Source organism: Netta rufina (genome assembly GCF_964035555.1).
Source record: "Netta rufina genome assembly, chromosome: 17".
Classification (NCBI taxonomy): Eukaryota; Metazoa; Chordata; class Aves; order Anseriformes; family Anatidae; genus Netta; species Netta rufina.
In genome coordinates this window covers 2458065-2476796 of record NC_140141.1, presented here as the reverse complement: position 1 = coordinate 2476796, position 18732 = coordinate 2458065, and the positions used below count along the sequence as shown (strand labels likewise).

At 36.3% G+C, this 18732-nt stretch overlaps 1 protein-coding gene across 3 annotated transcripts; it reads left to right on the top strand.

The window, feature by feature from the left end:
* Positions 1-1199: 1199 nt before the first annotated feature.
* Positions 1200-18526, top strand: STX2 (syntaxin 2). 3 transcript variants are annotated; one of them, XM_084297599.1, is made up of 11 exons: positions 1200-1333; positions 7652-7723; positions 8809-8908; positions 10418-10492; positions 11283-11356; positions 11557-11665; positions 13404-13477; positions 13582-13719; positions 15107-15217; positions 15350-15398; positions 16891-18526. In XM_084297599.1, exons 1-11 carry the CDS (start codon positions 1304-1306, stop codon positions 17022-17024), a joined length of 966 nt encoding a protein of 321 aa, XP_084153725.1. In that variant the 5' UTR covers positions 1200-1303; the 3' UTR covers positions 17025-18526. The 3 variants fall into 3 exon arrangements, with proteins under 3 accessions (XP_084153725.1, XP_084153723.1, XP_084153724.1); XM_084297597.1 differs by having other exon boundaries at positions 15350-15477; positions 16891-17032; XM_084297598.1 differs by lacking the exon at positions 15350-15398.
* The last annotated feature ends 206 nt before the right edge of the window (positions 18527-18732 follow it).

Sequence of the window (18732 nt, the reverse complement as noted above, 5' to 3'; positions counted from 1 at the left end):
GACCACCTTGTGACCCAAACGTGCAGCTTGCCTTTTTACATTTCCAGTCATGATATGGGTCATGATATAGCTGTTTCATGGGTGACCCCAAGCTGTGGCTTAAAACCGCAGGGACAGTAGGATGCCTAAACCTGGCCAGCAGAAGTAGCAACAGCGGGAGATGCAGTCTGTCTGCTTTTGGTAATGACGTGCAGAAAGCAAACTCCACAATCAGTAAGATTGTAAAGTAGGTGTGTTTATTCAGCGCTGGGCGGCATGGAGGGTAATCCCACCGAAGTTGAGCGCACCCCAACACAGCACTCGCCTGGGTTATACGAGAAGAGTTACATATGCATGAAATTTCTTGAGATGCCTATACATATGCATGACCTACCCCCACTTTGTATTAAAATTAGTTCCAGGGAGTCATTTTAATAGATTCCTCCTAGCCATGCTTGTGCAGTGTATTCTGGTAGTGGTCACTGGGGGTCATGGGGACGAAGATTAGTGAGTCTTCTCTAGTCAGTTCTTCGTCACTGCTAGTTGACCTCTCATCTCAGCGCAGACTCATAAGCTTATCAGCTTCTGCTTAAACTGCATATTCAGTTTCAGTTGGTTCTTGAAATGTGTTTCCTGTTTTCTGTCAGGAACTGTTTTTCGTGAGGAATCCCAGAATTTTCTGCCGCAGTTTCTTTGCACAATAGGTAGTGGAAGATATAGTACACATCCCTTACCTGTCTTATTTACTGAAATCCTTTTGGCTTCCTTTCACATGCTCGTTAGTCTACCTTATCTACTAAAATTCTTTCAGCCTCCTCTCAGTAACTAAACATGAAATTTTAAGAAGCCTGACTGCAGTCTATCCACATGGTACACTAGAGGATTACATTCATTAAAAAAAAAAGGGGGGGGGGGGGGCACATAACCACGTAACAACTTTTCCCAGCTCTTCTCCTCCCTCAAGAATTCCCTTGCAGGCCCACCGCCCCTCCCTGCCCTTCGAAGCGCCCGCCGTGACTACATCCCCACCGCCACCCCGCGGGGCACAGTCGCCATTTTGATTACCTCAGCCCCGCCGTGCCGTCAGCAGCGCGAGGACGCCTGCGCGGAGCCGCGCGCCATTTTCCTCTCTATTCCGCCCCTCTGCGGGGCGCATGAGCGGTGCGGGTGGCGGCGGCCGTGAGGTGGGGCGGGGGGGGGGGGGTGGCTGAGCAGAGCCGGTTGAGGGGCGGCCCCGCGGCGGGCAGGGCAGGGCCGGGCCGGGCCGGGCCGGGCGCTGACGGCTCCGAGAGAGGAGCTGAGGGAAGGCTGAGGGGCCGCAGGGATGAAGGACCGGCTGGCCGACCTGCAGGAGGTGAGGGAGGCGGGGGCTGCCCGGGCCGTTACCGCCGCGGCCGCTTAGGAAGCGCCTCGGGCGCGGCCCCGGGTCTCCGCGGGGCCGGCGCCGCGTAGGAGGAACGCGGGGGTTGACCTGGTGGCCTTGAGGCCCTTTAATCTGTCGGTGCGGCTGGCTTTGGGGCCCTTCTTTAACCTCTCGGGGAGTAATTGAAAGTACGCAGGAATTTCTGTGATAATTCCTAAACGCCACATACGCATACAACTTGGCCTGTGCTGAGCTGTGTGAAGGTTTGGGGCTCGTTTGTCTTGAAGCTCTAAGTTCATATTTTCCAGATAATAAAAATATGTTTTGGAAGGTCCAAAGCTTCACTCTTCTCTCCAAAGGGATAACTTGGCATGCAAGGTTATTAGATCACAATATCTTTACCAGGAAAGATATATCAGAGCAGTGCCAAAGAAATGAGCATTTTCTTTCATGTATACTTCAACACTTCTTCTGTTTCCTGTTTATAAACATGGCCAGGTTATGGGAATATGCACCAAATTTCAGTAGTGGTAGTTGCTTCCCAGAAAGAGGAAGCAGTAAGTGGTGATCTGCGTTTGTTTTATAATGCCAAACAAGTACACTTCCTTTTGATGGAGGGGAAGCAACAGTGGGCTGTGTGTATATATTTTAAAAATAAGTAAATCGTTACAATTTTTTTATTGTAGTTGAAGGTTTTTACTGTATGTATATTTTTTTGGCCCGCTTTAGTATTTGATATCTAAAAACATTACTGCAGGAGGCTATTTCTTTAACTAAAGCATTGCTGCAGAAAATTACTGCTTTAAGTCTAAACACTAAGGTCAGTATTGCTGAATTGCGTCATATGTTCATCAACGTAGTTAAGTTTAGAATTATTGAATAGATCTGAGACTTGAAACTGAAGCTTCCTTATACCTAGAAGGAAGTCCTTTAACATCAAGTGAAGTCAACAGCTATAGAAGAGTCCGTGTTTTATCACTTAAAAGTTCACCATTGACATGAAGATTTGAAAAGTTGTGTGTCACAAGAGGTGGCCTCTGTAAAACTTGATTTGCACAGGGAATTTGTAGAAGTAATTATTTCCATTTTGCTTCATCATCCTAAATATATAAAAAAAAAAAAAGATTTTGAACAGCAATTAACGTTTATTTGCCTATTTTCCATAGTGTTTCGATCTTATTAGTGTAGTTCATCATGTTTTATTTGATTAAAGCATTCAGTGAAGGGTAGAGCTTCTATATTGTCATTTTTAAACAGGCCTGGGCCTGCAGAATCTTAAGGAATTACTGAATCTTACCTCTTCCCCTTAAAATAATGTTATTTTGTATTGCATTGGTTATGTTTTTCATGTCAGCTTCGTCTGCTGTGTTTTTGGCAAAGACGTGATGTGCCACACAAATAAAGTTTGAGATACTAATACTTCAGCCAGTGACACACACAGTTTAATTAAACATGGTGCTGCTTCTAGAAGAAACTTAAGTTTGCAAGACCTTATTTATGCTTGTGGATTTTAACTGACAGCAAGCAAGTTTTGTCACTAGACGTGGTAATGTTTACTTAGATTTTCCTATGTCTTTACAAAGAAGAAGAAATGTTACTTATCAGTGCTTATGGTTCATTAAGATATAAAATTACCATTTTTTTTGATATTTCCGTCAATACACTGTATTTGGTAGTTAAACAGTACTAAAATAATTGCCTGAGAAACTGTTGTAGACATGCAGATCGTTCAGCGTTCAGGCATTGTCCTACTTCCCTGCTAGAAAAAAAATCATGCCTTTTTAAGAAGATGAACCTGAGTTCATCTGAGTTTAAGAACCTGAGTTTAAGAACCTGAGTTGTATTTGTCTGCTTCAAGGGGCTTATTTCAATGTTTGTAAACTATGCTAAGCAGGCCAATATGAACTTGCTTCAGCTTTAGAAATCTCAGTTACCAGATACATTTCTCAAATACAATTAATTTGATAGTTGGTCATATCCCAAACTGGTTTGGGGTATTCTTTAGCCCAAATGAATGTAAGATTAAAATAAAATAAAAATAAAAAGTCTCTCTCTGGTCCAATATGCTGCATATAGCAGTGGTCAATAATAGATATTTTGGGAAGAAAAGAAAAGCAGGGTAAGTATATAGCAATGATTCTCTAGAATATTTTCCAGGTCTTCAATGGTTTGATGTTAAGGGATACAAGAGCACCTTAAAATGACTTTACAAGAGCTGTAGGATCTGCATTCAGACACTGTCTTCAGCACATTTTGCTAGTGTTAGGTATTAAAAACACGTGGTCTTTTAAAGGTCTGTTTAATAATAATTGCTTCAATGTTTTTGATATTGTTAAACGGTCTCAAAGAAGAGGTAAAATGTAAACCCCTGCTTTAGCATGATATTTTAGATCTCAAGGTTGGGTGCAACCTTCGTAACACAAAAATTGCTATCTCGAATGCTCAAACTGATGTAGAGGTGTATGTTAAAATCCATTTTTCCTGTTTGATAGGTAAATCATTTTAAATATATTCTTTTTATCTCATTAGTCTTGAGTGTTACTGAGGGAATCTTAAACTTTTAAAAGTGTTTAGACTAGATTGCACTTGATTGTAGCTTTTTTCTTGTAAATAAGGAACAGTAACTTGAACAGAACTGCACTGATTTTTGTAATTTGTTTCTGTGCATTTAGTTATTGTCTCCCAAACTATTGAGGAATGAGTGAACAACCACAAAGTCAAAATAGTTAAAATGGAGAGAATCGGGATAATAGGCAAAAATATAAAAGGAACCTTTTCAGAAATGGGAATATATTACTGGCTGCTTTTTTTCCTGAGTTAATCTTTCACATTGTCCTTCACTCAAACGCAGAACTTCCTGAAGAAGAGCTTTGTTTTCCATGTCATAACAGCATTATTTCATATAGTTGGTTATCTTATGACGTTTTTTCTGTGTTGTACAGTAATGCTACTAAATTCATGTTAATGATTGACCTGCCAAAGCTGCCTGATAAATCTCCTTGGTAAGGAGAACCTCCTCAGTGAGAGAAAATACTTGCTACTTTAGTATAAAAGAATTCTTGAAACCCTGATGCTGTATGAAGAAACTGAAACACCTCGTGTTCCAGGTCAGGAGAGAGCCTTGTACCTATAGATGGCTGACATCTAGAACAATACTTCTGGAATCTGAAATTCTCTGACAAGTACTTAAAGAGAAAAGGCTTGGAAGGCTTTGACTTTAACATGGGAGATGTGATGTAAGAATTAGCCTTTCTAAAGACAGGCTTTTTATATAGAATAGAATAATGAAGTTAGGAGGGACCCATGAAGGTGCTTCAGTCCAACTGCCTGACTGCTTCAAGGCTAGCCAGAAGTTAAGGTGTATCAGTGAGAGCATTGTCCAAATATCTCTTGAACGTGCATGCATGGGGCATCATCCACCTAAGAAGTCTGTTACAATGTTTGACCACCCTCATGGTGAATAATTTTTTCCATAGTAGCCAGTCCAAAGCTCCCCAAGTGCAGCTTTGTGTTGTTCTCACATGCCCTGTCCTCAGGGAGCAGAGAGCCACGCCTGCCTCTGCTTTCCCTCCTCAGGAAGCTGCAGAGAGCATCCAGGTCGCTTCTCAGCCTCCTTTTCTCTGGACTGGATAAAACAAGTGATTCTAGAGTGTTTTAAAACACATAGGTAGTCATTACACAAGTAAAGGGTTACTTGTATAACAAAGGTAATGAGTTACTTGGTACAGGCAACCATAAAGATTTACAGTATCGTCAACATTGCTTCCTTTTATGCCATCCAGTTGGCTGAGTAATATGGGAGTGCATTGAGTACAAGGGAGTTAAGTTGCAGTTTGCAGGGACTGCTGTAAATCTAGTATTTGCAGTCCCTCAGATGTGGTTTTTGTATCAATAATAACTTCGGTACAATTATTTGTCCTATAATTTCTCTGGACAGATTTTAAAGGAAATGTCCATCATACAGAGAGAGCAGGGAGGCACCTGCTGCATTCTCAGGGTGGGAATAGGATGGTGTGCAAGACCTCTGCTCTCATCGCAGCATGCAGCTACAGCCTCTTGCCTGCTTTATATCAGGTATTTTTTTGGTGATACTGCTTATACTATGGAGGTGAGGCCTAGGAGAAGGAATACCTTTATGCGAAACTCGATCTTGGTTGAGCCGTGTGCTTGTGGAAAGGTTTGTCACTTATGTTGAAGAGTTAGTGAATAAGCCGTATACTAGGTAAGTGATGATTTAAGAACATAAAGAACAGAGGTTGACAAGTCAAGTGTCTTTCAAGTGCTGATGTTCAAGGTAGGGAGTCCTTAAATCTTTCAACAGATTGCAGTCGGCCAATTTGTCTGTCATTCATGTCATTGCAACCAAATGTGAAAGTGAAATGGATGTGGAACTGACTGAGGCTGCCTCTAGATATGGCTTAACCAAATGACAGAAAAAAATCTTACTCTTAAGGCTGACTCAGGTATTTAATGTTTTACTGAGATCTGACCAAGGAAGCAGCTGACATGCTGAATCTCTTAACCAATACCATTTTAATTATTTTTAGTTCATTTACCTAAATACAGGATTTTCTTATAACTAGAAAAATATTCTTTACACAGTAAATGTAAGCAGAAGGTGTTCTTTTACATAGATGATTAAATCAAACATCTTTGTAGCTCATTAATGTAGCTCATTATTAACTTAGACCTGGTAGTTTTTTAACACTAGTCTCTGATATCAGTACGAGTTGGGTGACTTCTTTTGGACACAGACTTCCTCTCATTTTTACTAAGCAAGGCTGTTAATTGATTACAGTCCATACTGACAGATTCTTTAATACTGAGTTCTAGCAATCATCTCCCCAGAATGAGCGAATACCAAAAAGCTTTAGGGACACATGACATTACACGTGAATTGGTGGTCTGGGAGAGCTGTAACATCTTAAGTCTTTTATTTCAGTTGGAGCACTGTGGTTGCTGAGCATAAAAAATCAAATTATTTCTGACAAAAAATACCGTTATGGAGCTTTATGGACTCCCTGAATTTGCAGGGGGTGGGGGGAAAAAAGCCGTCCCAAAGTATAAATGTAAACTTTACATAAAGATTTGGAGCACTCTTAGTGTTTTGATACTTAGGCTCTCTGTGAGTGTAACTTTATTAGGTAATAGCAGTGTTTTGACATTGGATTAAATTGCAGAATTATCATGCAAATAGCATACATCTCATCTAATTTAATAAAACCAGAAACAAAGAGTTTATTGGGTTACAGGATCAGGGTTTGGAAGCTGAGAGTGGGAGTTAGAAGATCAAAGGCAGAAGGGCTTGCAAGAAAAATTTTGAAAATGAAAATCCTGTATTTTACCTATCACGTGGTTTGGTTTTTATGTGGTGATTATCCATGGACTGCAGTAGAACACAGTAATTTACTAATTTTGTTCCAATTTGGGTTCAATGCAGGTCAGTCTGCTCTGCAGAGGGAACTAGAGGCCATGAGAACTGGAACTGCATACTTCTGATGCACATCAGTTCTCTCTTCCTTTGACCAAATTTGAATCCGTTACTGTGGAGAACCACATGTTCTGCTGGTCTGGCTCATGGTTTAGGGAAGTATGACTCAGGGCATGTGCTGGGCTGGGTGCTTGGGAGATCTGCGAGAGCCAGCATCCGGAGTTGCTGCCTCACTGGCTGCGCTTCTCAGGGCTTATCAATTACGTAAGGCGTCTGTGTGTAGTGTAACATAATTGTATCTGAATTGGTGTGGAGTGGCAGCTTGAAAGCACGCAAGGGCAAAACTAGTACAGAGATGCTGGTAGCATTTTGTTCTTTCGTTTGATCTTTGCATCATTAAATCACACGCTAGAAAGTCATGGACACCCCTCTTTGTATTTCTTTGTGAGGTTTTCATTTACTGTCTCAGTTATGGTGAAACTGGGTATTATTTTACATTCACGTAGGACTCACTGTGAAGTAAGTATTTTTAGGCTGTGAGAGAGGTGTTATATATAAAGATGTAAAATTGTATTCTAATACTTTCTTATGACAGGGAATGAGAACTATAAAATTGCATATAGCCTGGTTCTGTCCTGAAGTTTTTTGCAGAGGAGTACTGCATTAGCATTCACAGTTTTATGGTAGTCAGGTGACTTTTTGACCTCTGCTTATTTGTTTTCAGATTACAGTCCTCAGAAGAGAAAAACTTACTTCTTGTCAGATTATCGATAAAAAGATAAAAATATGTACGCAGGAGCAATGTAGAAGGAACCTTCCTTGTTTCAGAACAGTATCATGAGTTTTATTTCATAGATTTGTTTTGTTGTCTTTTGCAGTGCAAAGGAAATGAAGATGGAGAAACAGTTATTGTTGAAAAAGACCATTTTATGGATGACTTCTTCCAACAGGTATTTTTTGTAATCTTTATGTACTCTTCATTATACATTCTGCATTTCTCAGTTATTTTTGCTTTTAGCTTAATTTTGAAAGTAAGCCATCTCATGGGCACCTCTTATAACATAGTTCTTGCTTCAATAAATATCATGTTCCTATTCCATACAATGTAGCAAACTACAGGGAAGATTCTGTTTTAACAAATAATTGAAGACATTGGAGTTTGATTTCTTGTGTGCCCCCCTGCTATGTTTTCCTGTCACATAAAAGTTCATCGTGGTACATAAAAGTATGCATATGATTTTTTGGTTTTGTTTGTTTTTTAAGAAAAAAAGTAAGTTATTTAAATGTTCACAGATAACTACTTGTTGTGGTTTAACCCAGCTGGCAGCTAAACACCACACAGTCATTTGCTCACCCACCCTCCTCCCTCTCTGGGATGGGGGAGAGAAACGGGAAAGTGAAGCCTGTGATTTGAGATAAAGACAGTTTATTAAGACAGGAAAATAATAATAACAATAATGATGATACTAGTACTACTACTAATAATGTGCACAAAACAAGTGATGCACAATGCAATTGCTCACCACCTGCTGACCGATGCCCAGCCTATTCCTGAAGAGCCGGCCCCCCACCCCGGCTAGCCACCCCTATATATTGTTTAGCATGACGTCAGATGGTATGGAATACCCCTGTGGCCAGTTTGGGTCAGCTGTCCTGGGTCTGTCCCCTCCCAGTTCTTGCTGGCGGCCAGTCTGCCCACTGGCAGGACAGAGCGAGAAGCTGAAAAGTCCTTGGCTTGGTGTAAGCACTGCTCTGCAACAATTAAAACATCAGCATGTTATCAGCACTCTCCTCATCCTAATCCAGAACATAGCCCCCAGCAGCTGCTAGGAGGAAAATTAACTCTGTCCTAACTGAAACCAGGACACTACTGAGTGTCTGAGATTGATATGCTGAGATTTCTGTCAAATATTGACTAGTCTTGCAATTAAATATTTTGATTTTCATTACCAAAGACGTTTTTTTTTTTTTTTTTAAAAAAAAAAGCCTTCACATGCCATATTTTAATTCTTTCATTGCCACATTTATCTTCTAGGTTGAGGAACTTAGAAATAATATAGCAAAAATAGCACAAAATGTGGAAGAAGTAAAAAAGCAGCACAGCATTATCCTGTCAGCACCAAATCCTGAAGGAAGTGAGTATCGCTTTTTTAGATTTCAAGTATACATGACTAGATTTTCTGAAATCAATTTTGTTTTGTTTAGATAAGTTTTACTCTGACAGATAGCTGTTCTCAACCCTTCTTACTTTAAGGCATGCCTAAGTTTGTGCACAGGGTATAATGAACAGGGAAGAAAAGACTCAGTGTCATTTTAGCAGAATGTCTCAACAGTAACCTCTTTTTTTGTTCTTACTGATGAAAACCGAACTGTGGTTGTTAATTCTTTTTTTTCTTTTTTTTCCTTCCTGTATCTTCTTCATCTGTTTGTAGGTGGGCATGTGTGTGTCTTATTGACAGTGATTTTGCTAACTGATTCTATATGACTTAAAAAGCAATGAGCCTCAGGTTAATAAGGGTTAGTAATTGATCTGATTGAGAGCAATTTTTATCACAACCACAGAAATGCATTTGAATTGTGTGGGGACATGATATTGCTCTTGTGAATCTGGTGTCTTCAGGAACTCCAATAACAGATCTAGTTAAGTGATTCATGAATATGCGTAGTATTTTTCAGAAAATATAGGTAGTGTGTGACACAATTATGTTTTTTTAAAAGTTAAAAGCAATGAGTCCATGATAAACTACAGAACTGTCACTCGAAAGACTTAACTGAATTTCTTCCTTATGACCAACAAAGAAATATTACCATGAAATTATGTTAAGAAAAGGCACAAAATATTTTACCTGGTTTAGGTGGTGATTTGGGAATAACATTTCCCAGGGCCTGTTACAAGAAATAGGAATCTGATAGTAAGATTTAAAATACCTGGGAATATCATAAGCTCCTCAGTATGATTATGCTATATAATTATGAGATTGCAGGGTTGAGTTATATGTGATCCATGGCTTGCTTGAGTTACATTGGTAGTTCAGTGTTCAAGGTGATGTATTTAATGATGTCAACAATGCAATTTTTCTGTTGCTAATTTCAAAAAACATTTTTAATGTGAAGATCTATTTTTGACAAGACCTGAAGAAAGATTGCAGTGGTACAGTCTACACCAATACAATTGCTGGATCTGGATTTTATGGTTCCCTTCTAAGTCACTTCAGTGGGCAACATCAGCTTTGCTCCAGATGCTGATAGTTGCCCCTGCACAAACAGGTGCTGCAGTGACCTTTCAGTGGCCACCACATTCTGCTGAGAGAAAGGAGTACATGCAGCTGTAAACTAGTAAAGCAGGATGAATGTCACCAGGGAATTGAGATTAAAGAACATGATAAAAGGAACAATCAGAGAGGTACCAAAGCGATAAGCGTTGTATCACAGAGTAGTTTATGATTTCTTTTTTTTTTTTTTCTTCACAAATAGAATGGAAGACAGTTAAGAACTTTCAGTTAAGAACTTAAGTCACTTACTAATTAACTGTGTTTCCCCTGGTCATATATAGTTGTCCAGAAATGATGACTTGAATGTCTTTTGAGAAGGCAACTCACTGATTTGTTATCAATCATCAACAGTTCTGGTTTTATTTTTTTAAGGAACAAAAGAAGAACTTGAAGAATTAAATGAGGAAATAAAGAAGATTGCTAATAAAATCCGAGCCAGGTTAAAGGGTAAGTTGAGGGGAGAAATAAAACTGCTATCACTCATAACATATTCAGGATGTTAGTGGTGTTAGAGTTAATGGCCTTCTAAAACTTAACTCTATTATGTATGTATAAATTACCTTGTACAACTCCTGCCAGGTAGTTCCTAAATTCTAAGAAAATCTTAAGAAAATTTAGTGTATAGTTATTCATTCGTTAAGCCTTGAATACAAAATGTTCAACTTTTTGCACTAGTGTTTATACAGATCTGTTTTTTTGTCTACTTACATAATTTGGAATTCCCTAACTCAACTCCCTTCATTCAGGCTAAGTAATTTTGCTATGGGTTTCCCCTGCAGTAGTGCCCTGTTCAGTATGCATTTTGAAATACATTGACAGTTTGAGTATTACTCATTACATTTAGTGTGCGTTTTTGTTGTGTTAGTCTTCCATAAGCACTAGGGTATGTTTACCTGTTATGTTTTTATCACTTAAATTATAAGAGCAGTCCTATTTTGTTAGAGCCTTTGAACTGCTCCTAGAGTAATAGATGTTAGTGTGACTCTTAATAGTATTGAAGTAGCTACTGTTTTAAGATCTATACCCAATAGAATTACAGAACCTATTTAAAACATATATGGATTTCACTGCCCCCACACTACACACACATGCATATGGAAGAAAAGTTAAATGTCTTTGTGGGGAGCCTTGTACATGAGAAAAGTAATAATTAGTAGTATTTACCAAATAACTTTGAGGTGCGGTATCAAATTTACTATATCAAATGTTGACTCAATATTCTTGTATTTGCTATTAGCTATTGAACAAACTTTTGATCAGGGTGAAAATGCTAATCGGACATCAGTGGATCTCAGGATAAGAAAAACACAGGTATGACAATTTAAGAAATGTAAAGAGCATAAAAGGATGCTATTAAATCAGTGAATGAGTTGCACTTTTCGGAAATAATTCAGGACCCCATGTTCTATTCTGTTGACATTTAAATACAGTTTTCAGTTGTTGTGCAGTCATATTTGCTGTACTAAGAATAAAATAAACTTTTTGCACATTTTTAAATCCTGTAAAAACAGCACTCTGTATTAGCTCACAAGTTTGTGGAGGTCATGACAGAATACAACGAGACCCAATCTCTTTTTCGAGAACGCAGCAAAGGTCGGATACAGAGACAATTAGAGATAAGTAAGTGACCTGAATACACTTATTTTTTTAAATAAATAAATTTTAAATGTATTGTTATACCTCCATTGTTTCTTATTACTTAAAGTTAGTACAAAACATCATGCATCTTGAACACCACCTTTAAGCATGTGAATGGGAGGGAAAAGAATTCTCAGATGGCGTTAAGTCTTTGCTACTACTCTTCGTAACAACTGTAAAAAATAGAGAAAACTAAATAATATAAAAGTTTTTATATTGCAAATTATTAAATATCCTTTGTTTCATTTTTTCATGTCTTGAAACTGCAGAAGAAACATTAAGCTTGCGTGCAGAAGTTGTTGTAGAGATACTGAATGTGTTCTGTTGTGTTGCTAAAAGCCATTTCCAAATTAACATGCTAATAACGGCGTCATCTCTTTTTATGCTATTCTGTTTGTGTCAATAAGAACATTTTTTTTTAAGTTCAGCTGCCATAACATCAGTGCTACCTTTAGTTATACCCTAATAATTTGTTGAATGACTTGCATTGCCTTATTTCATTGTTGATTATGAGGAATATTCAGAAAGGCACCTAACTACTCAGAAGTACAGTGCCTACTTCAGAAAGTGTCTAAAATACCAATAATACCTTGTACCTAATGTTGGCCTTTTTAATGTAACTTGTAAAAGCAAATAAATATTTTTTATATGAAAAATGCAAACAGAAGAGTTAGCAGTTAGTTTGCTTTTCATGTGCTTCTTTTCTTTTTCATTAGTTTCCCATACTTAGTATGATTCAATTCAGCATTTCAGCATAGTTTATTTGGCAAGTTAATTTCTTCACTCATGCTCCTGTGGGAAGGGACCCTAATACCTCAGGACATGATTCTTTCAAATTAATGTTATGACCTAATTTGATTCTTTAGCTTTTCCTCATCACTAAAAATTTTAAAGCAGGTTTTGCAGCATTCTTGGGTATTAATGTCACAAGGTAGTATTAAAATTAATTTTCATCTGATAGGACAGAATTATATAAGCCATTTCTAATCCCTGCTCTTCCCATGTAAAATAAGTTGAATGTCTGTATATGATGTGTACAATACAAATAGCTTGAATATGCTCTGTAACTTTTGTCTTTAATGCAAAAGATATTTGCATTTGTTTTACCACTGTGATAGGATTCAGTTTGCTTAAACATGCAATAATAAACTGCATACGTTGTTAGGTGTGTTATGAAAAGTAGAAGTGAGGATACTCCATTGGTAATCATCTCCTCTGTGGGGAATTTGAATGTAATCCTATGTTAGCTGTTAAAGACTGATTTACATAAAGACTTACATATGATTTACATAAAGATTAGATCCATCACTGTCATTGGTAGGAGGGAGGAAGAAAATTAGGTTCCAATGTGACATGATTGAATGGGTAAATATTGAGTGTTACATAAATACTATTTGTATCTTCAGTTCTTCCTCTGGAGAACACTCAACAGGGTTCATATGTATATTGTAAATGTTTCTGATCAAGCTTTTCAGCATGACCAAAAGAAAAAACCCACAGGAAATCTTCATACTAGTTCTGAATCTAGCATAGTTGTTTTCTTTCTACTTGACGTTTTTCTTTTTTTCATATGCAAAATGGTACTTGGTAATGGCTAAACGCTACATTGTTTTATCTTGAAAAATGTGCAATACAAGAATTTTCTTTGAGTTGTTATTCTTCTGTAAAATTAAGTTTAATAATAAGTAATGTTATATAAAATATTTTATTTTTATTCTAGCTGGAAAGACCACCACTGATGAGGAATTGGAGGAAATGTTAGAGAGTGGTAATCCTTCAATTTTCACATCTGATGTATGTATTTCTGGTCCAGTTAAGCCTGTCATCTGTTCTGTTTCTTCTGCTATTTAGAAGTTTGTCAACACTTATTTGTGTCTGTATTTTTTGTTCTTCCAAAGATTATATCAGACTCCCAAATAACTAGGCAAGCTCTGAATGAAATTGAGTCCCGACACAAGGATATTATGAAACTGGAATCTAGCATACGAGAGTTACATGAAATGTTTATGGACATGGCTATGTTTGTTGAGACTCAGGTAAACAAACTAATTCAAATACATATACATAAGTGGGATTTTTTTCTTTTCTTACTCTTTGAAATATAAGGAAACAATTGCTTGTAATCAAATAATACAAGTTTGTTTCTTAGTGTTTTTTGACTGATTAGAATATATGAAAGTTAACTGCTGAAGGTTTTTGTATTTTAGACAAATTACAGCCCAGATGTACTAATAGTGTGTCCTATGGATTGCTGAGCATAGGCACTTTTCAGTCACTATATTTAAGTATTTTCTTCAACGTATTTGTATTGCAGTGTGTTTGAATGTTTTGTGCATGTTTGAGTAAGAACAACTCTGTCCTGGAGTGATTGCTAGTGTCTTGGAAACTTACTATATTCATAGACATGTTAAAGGACTGATGTGGTAGAATAAAATGTAGATTTATACAATTTGCGTATAATACAAAGGTATGATTCCTGTTTTAACAATCATGAATGTAAACAGATTGATTGACAAGACATTCAAGTTGTCTCTCATGTTGTTTATCCTGAGGTGCATGTAGTTTGTTCTGTCTGTAGTCTTTGCTACTTAATACCAATTAACAGAAGTTAAAAGTATTTTACTTAGCTCTTAAATTCTTTGAGTTCTGCAGGAGAGTGAAAGGAATAATGTTCAGGGGAGAAGCTTTCCTGAGAAGGACTTTTTTTTAATTGGGTTTTGTGCTAAAGTTGTATGTTGCTTTGATATTAGATCTATCGGCAAGGCAAACTGGTAGTAGTTTCCTAATGAATTAGAAATTAATAAAAATTATTTGTGGATCATTATTTAATGCTTTGCTGTTTACTGCTGCTGATTATTTCTTCTGATGGACAGAAACACAGGTAATAGAGATTTACTGTAACTTTTCACCAATCTTCCATTTCATTACCAAATTTCATTCATCATAATTTGAATTTGGTTATGTGTTGACGTTCTAAACATTCAACTCTGCTTTGCTTCCTGAAGTGTATGGATTTTTTAGGTAACTGTTAAACCTTGTGTTAAAGTAGTCAACATCTTTGCCCACTTCCAGGCACATCAGAGGTTTCTGACCTTTTAGTATGTCAGTTTTAGACTGCCTGTTAAAACATACCTCACATTCAAAGGTATGTTTTCAGAGGTTCAATGTTTGTTCATTCAAAATGGAGAAAGATGCCTACCCTGCCCTTGAATGTTCCTTGTTTGTTTAGAACTTTGAGCCCTTGCTTCTCATTCCCTTTTACCCATGACACATTCCCTTTTCCTCGTGGCAGAAAAAAAGTCCATTGCTACTATGCGAATTACTTCTTAAAATATTCATTGATATTCTGTAGCCTTTTCCAGATTCATTAAACAAAGATCCATGGATGCCAATAATTATTTTTTCTTTAAACTTCATTTTAAGGGTGAAATGATCAACAACATAGAAAAGAATGTGATGAATGCGTCAGATTATGTGGAGCATGCTAAGGAAGAGACAAAAAAGGCAGTTAAATATCAAAGCAAAGCACGAAGGGTATGGTCTGTTTTCATAATTGCGCTAATGAGCATGTTAACTTGAAATGTATGGATTGAAACATTGACTTTTAAAAACTGAAAATGCAAGTTTTAATGTGATATTAAAATAATAATGCCTTGTTTTTAACAGAAAATATGGATAATTATCCTTGTGTCATTGGTGTTGATTGCCATAATTGGTCTAATTATTGGTTTGTCTGTTGGTATTCGGTGATGCTTGGATAACCTCAGCATGCATGAATTCCTGCCAGTGCGGCAGTAAGTAACTAATCATCTAATTTTGCTATTCTGCTCTGACAAACTCTTTGGACTACTAATCCTTACTATGTGTGCAGTTAGTACTGTGGCGGTGAGGTGACTAGGTGGATCCTCCTTTGTCTCTGCATTCTGCAAAAGTTCTATGCATGAGAATATTGAAAACTGTGACATCTAGTGGTATTTTTTTTAATTTATCATAAGACCTGTAAACAAAAAATGAAATGAGATAACTCAGCTTATTGTCTCAGTCCTTTGCTTTTTTTTATATAAAGTTAACATCAGCAAACATCCTGCACTAAGATACAGATTTCTAATTGGAATTTTGTCAAATGTAGTTTTCTACGGCTTTCAGCAGAGCTAAATTAGGTGTCTACAAACATAAAGCTGGCTATTTTGCCTTGCAGAATATACATAAATTTCTTACTTTAAAGCTCTTTTACCAAATAAAACATTGCATTGCAATGTTTTGGTTAGACCAAATGAAACCATGTGACGATGCGTTTGTAAGAGGAATTCTACAAATATTCCAACCTAAATTTGAGAAATCTTTCAATTTTCAGAATTTTGCTGTACTAATCTGCCATTTCTTGTCAAATTGACTTCTAGCCAGGCTAAGCAGATAATAGCACTTGACTTTTCTGGGACCAGTAGACACACAACATTTTACATGTAGGATCTCCAAAATATACGTGAAGCTCTATGAGATAGTATGTCATTTCAGACCACTAGTCATTAGTTTAGTTGTCTGTACTAACACATTTTTAATATTAACATTTAAGTTTTTACTTCTGATGTTAGAGTTTCTTCTCACATTTGGTTTATGGGCAGACAACATGCTTTACTTTCTATCATTGCTGATAGAAATATCTGACCTGCTGTCAGACCTTGATGCATCTACATAGAATCCAGTTGTGTGGGTTTTTTGTGCAGATCTTCTGAGCTATTAGCTATACAAGGTTTTTACTGACATTCTCTTGAATTTGAGAACATTTGAGAACAAAGAGTGCAATTGTAGAGGTTTGAGCAGACTACAAATATTTATCCAAGGATTGGATTTATTGCAGTTAGCAATGTTACTATTTTTAGGCTTGACCTTAATAAGTAAATGTTTGTTATTGCTGCTATTTCTGTATGTAGTAATATTTATGGAAGTTTCCTATGGGTAGTAACAACTATAAAGAAAAATAATTGTTATACAAATAGCTACAGCTAGTGACTATGGTTACATGTGTTAGAAAAGAACGGATAACAATAGAAAATCACAGTAGTAAGTTTTTATTTAGAAGGATAATTCAAACATTTAGAATAGATACCAGAGTAATTGATCTTCTGTGGGTACGCATGTATTTAAACAGTTCTTTATCTGACAAGGTACATCAATCTAAATTTTCCTTTTTTTTTTTTTTCTTTCAGAAATTGATGTTCATTATTATATGTGTAACTGTATTACTTCTGATACTTGGAATTATCCTAGCAACAACACTATCATAGCAAGTATATTCAAAGAGCTACGAACCTTCAGCAACTCCAAAATACGTCTTCAGTAAAGCCAAACTTTTTTTTATGAAAGATGCCTTAAACCCTTGCACTGTTACATGATGATTACCTATCACTAAATGGCTAAAATGAAAACAAAATCACTCTTAATGTTTACTTATAAATGAAGAACAGAATGTATTAGGATACGTATGGATTTTCATCATAAACTATACATTTGTAAGACCGAAACTTGCTTTTAATTGTTTTGAACTAAAGGAACTTAGGATGTTTTCATATTTCAGTGTTATAAACAGTTCAAATAGGGAGATGAGAAGCTTTTTTGACTGTTTGACTTTTTTATTTCTATTGCTAATATAATCCTAATCACAGATTTTATAACCTTACCGGTGTTGCTTCTGTTAGCACTCCTGTGAACGTTTTTATGAAATGTAACTATGTCTTTAAGTTATTTAGTCACCTTAGCCTGTCTAAGCTTAATACTTTATTAAAATATTCTTCAGCAAGTGCTAAAATATTTTATCCTGAAAAGACCACTTAGATATTTAATGGTCTGCCTCCTACATTACACTTTAAAAAGCAAAGATTTTTTTTTTACGCTTTCCATTTTTATTCTTTTCAACATGACTAAGGTTAATTGCTTTAAATATTTCCTTTATGTTATGGTAGAGATGCTTTCTGGTAAAAGAATACAGTAATGAAACACAATTTGAACTTCAGCAAATAATTTTACAGTCTTTGTTCAAACAGAACTCATGGATCAGTTTAGCCTTATTGTTCATATGAATGATAAAAATCATCTGATAAAATGATTTAAAAAAAAATCACACCTTCTGTAAAATCAAGTCAATATTTCATTTTCAGAAGCTTGCTAATGTTGTGTGAATGTAGTACATGGGGAGAAATGCAACTCTCTCAGAAAACTCCAGAACGTAATGCAAACTAAGACACTGATTTGTTATGAAATTTATTATATAACGTGTATGAAGTGTCTTAGCATATGCATATTGTTGTAATGCTAGCTTGTAAGACCTGAAAGCTTGAAAGAATTTAAAAGTAACCAAATAACTGCATTTAATGTTAAAGATTATTTTTGTATTTTGTGTGTAAAATATTTGTAACTTGAATTTTTGATTTCTTGTTGTTTAGGATATCCATGTAGATATGTAGATACATTTACATTGTAAGAGAATTAGAGGAACATATAATGTGTGCCTTTTTAAACACAGTCTAAAACTATGCTTGTTAATGTTTCCAGATATTCAACTATAATGTTAATTTCAATAACTGTCATAAAAGATTAGAATCTTTAAACTTACATTTTGTGGAAAGTGCCTGAGATTATTAACTAAAATGTAACTCAGTCTATTGACTAGCTTCATAAAATTCAGCAAAGTTTACAATATATATTGCATATATGAATATTCTTGCTTTGCTGTCCAATTATACTGTGAATATGCTAGAGCTATTCAGATACTGTACTTTTTTTTTTTTTTAAACAAAAAAAGCCTTCTGCAAGCCAGCCATAAAGAAGTCGCTTGATAAAATTCAACTTCATTAATGAACAATTTTTACCTCTAAGCCCAGAACAACACTCACCAGTGGTTGTAAGGAAGTTTACAAGCAAAGTAAGGAAAGATTGGTTGCCTTAGTGCTCATTCTAGGTAAAATGTATTTTTATTCTATAGTTTTCTAGAATTCTAATAGTAAATATTATTTATACAAAGTGCAGTGAGAGGATCAGTTCTGCTGTTCTAC

What these genes read in the sequence shown, in the direction of transcription:
- STX2 (XM_084297599.1), top strand. Translation starts at nt 1,304, where the DNA reads ATGAAGGACCGGCTGGCCGACCTGCAGGAG. An exon ending in TCAGGATAAGAAAAACACAG is followed by an intron (nt 11,357 to 11,556) that starts GTATGACAATTT and finishes CTGTAAAAACAG; the next exon opens with CACTCTGTATTAGCTCACAA. An exon ending in GGTGTTGATTGCCATAATTG is followed by an intron (nt 15,399 to 16,890) that starts GTCTAATTATTG and finishes TTTTTCTTTCAG; the next exon opens with AAATTGATGTTCATTATTAT.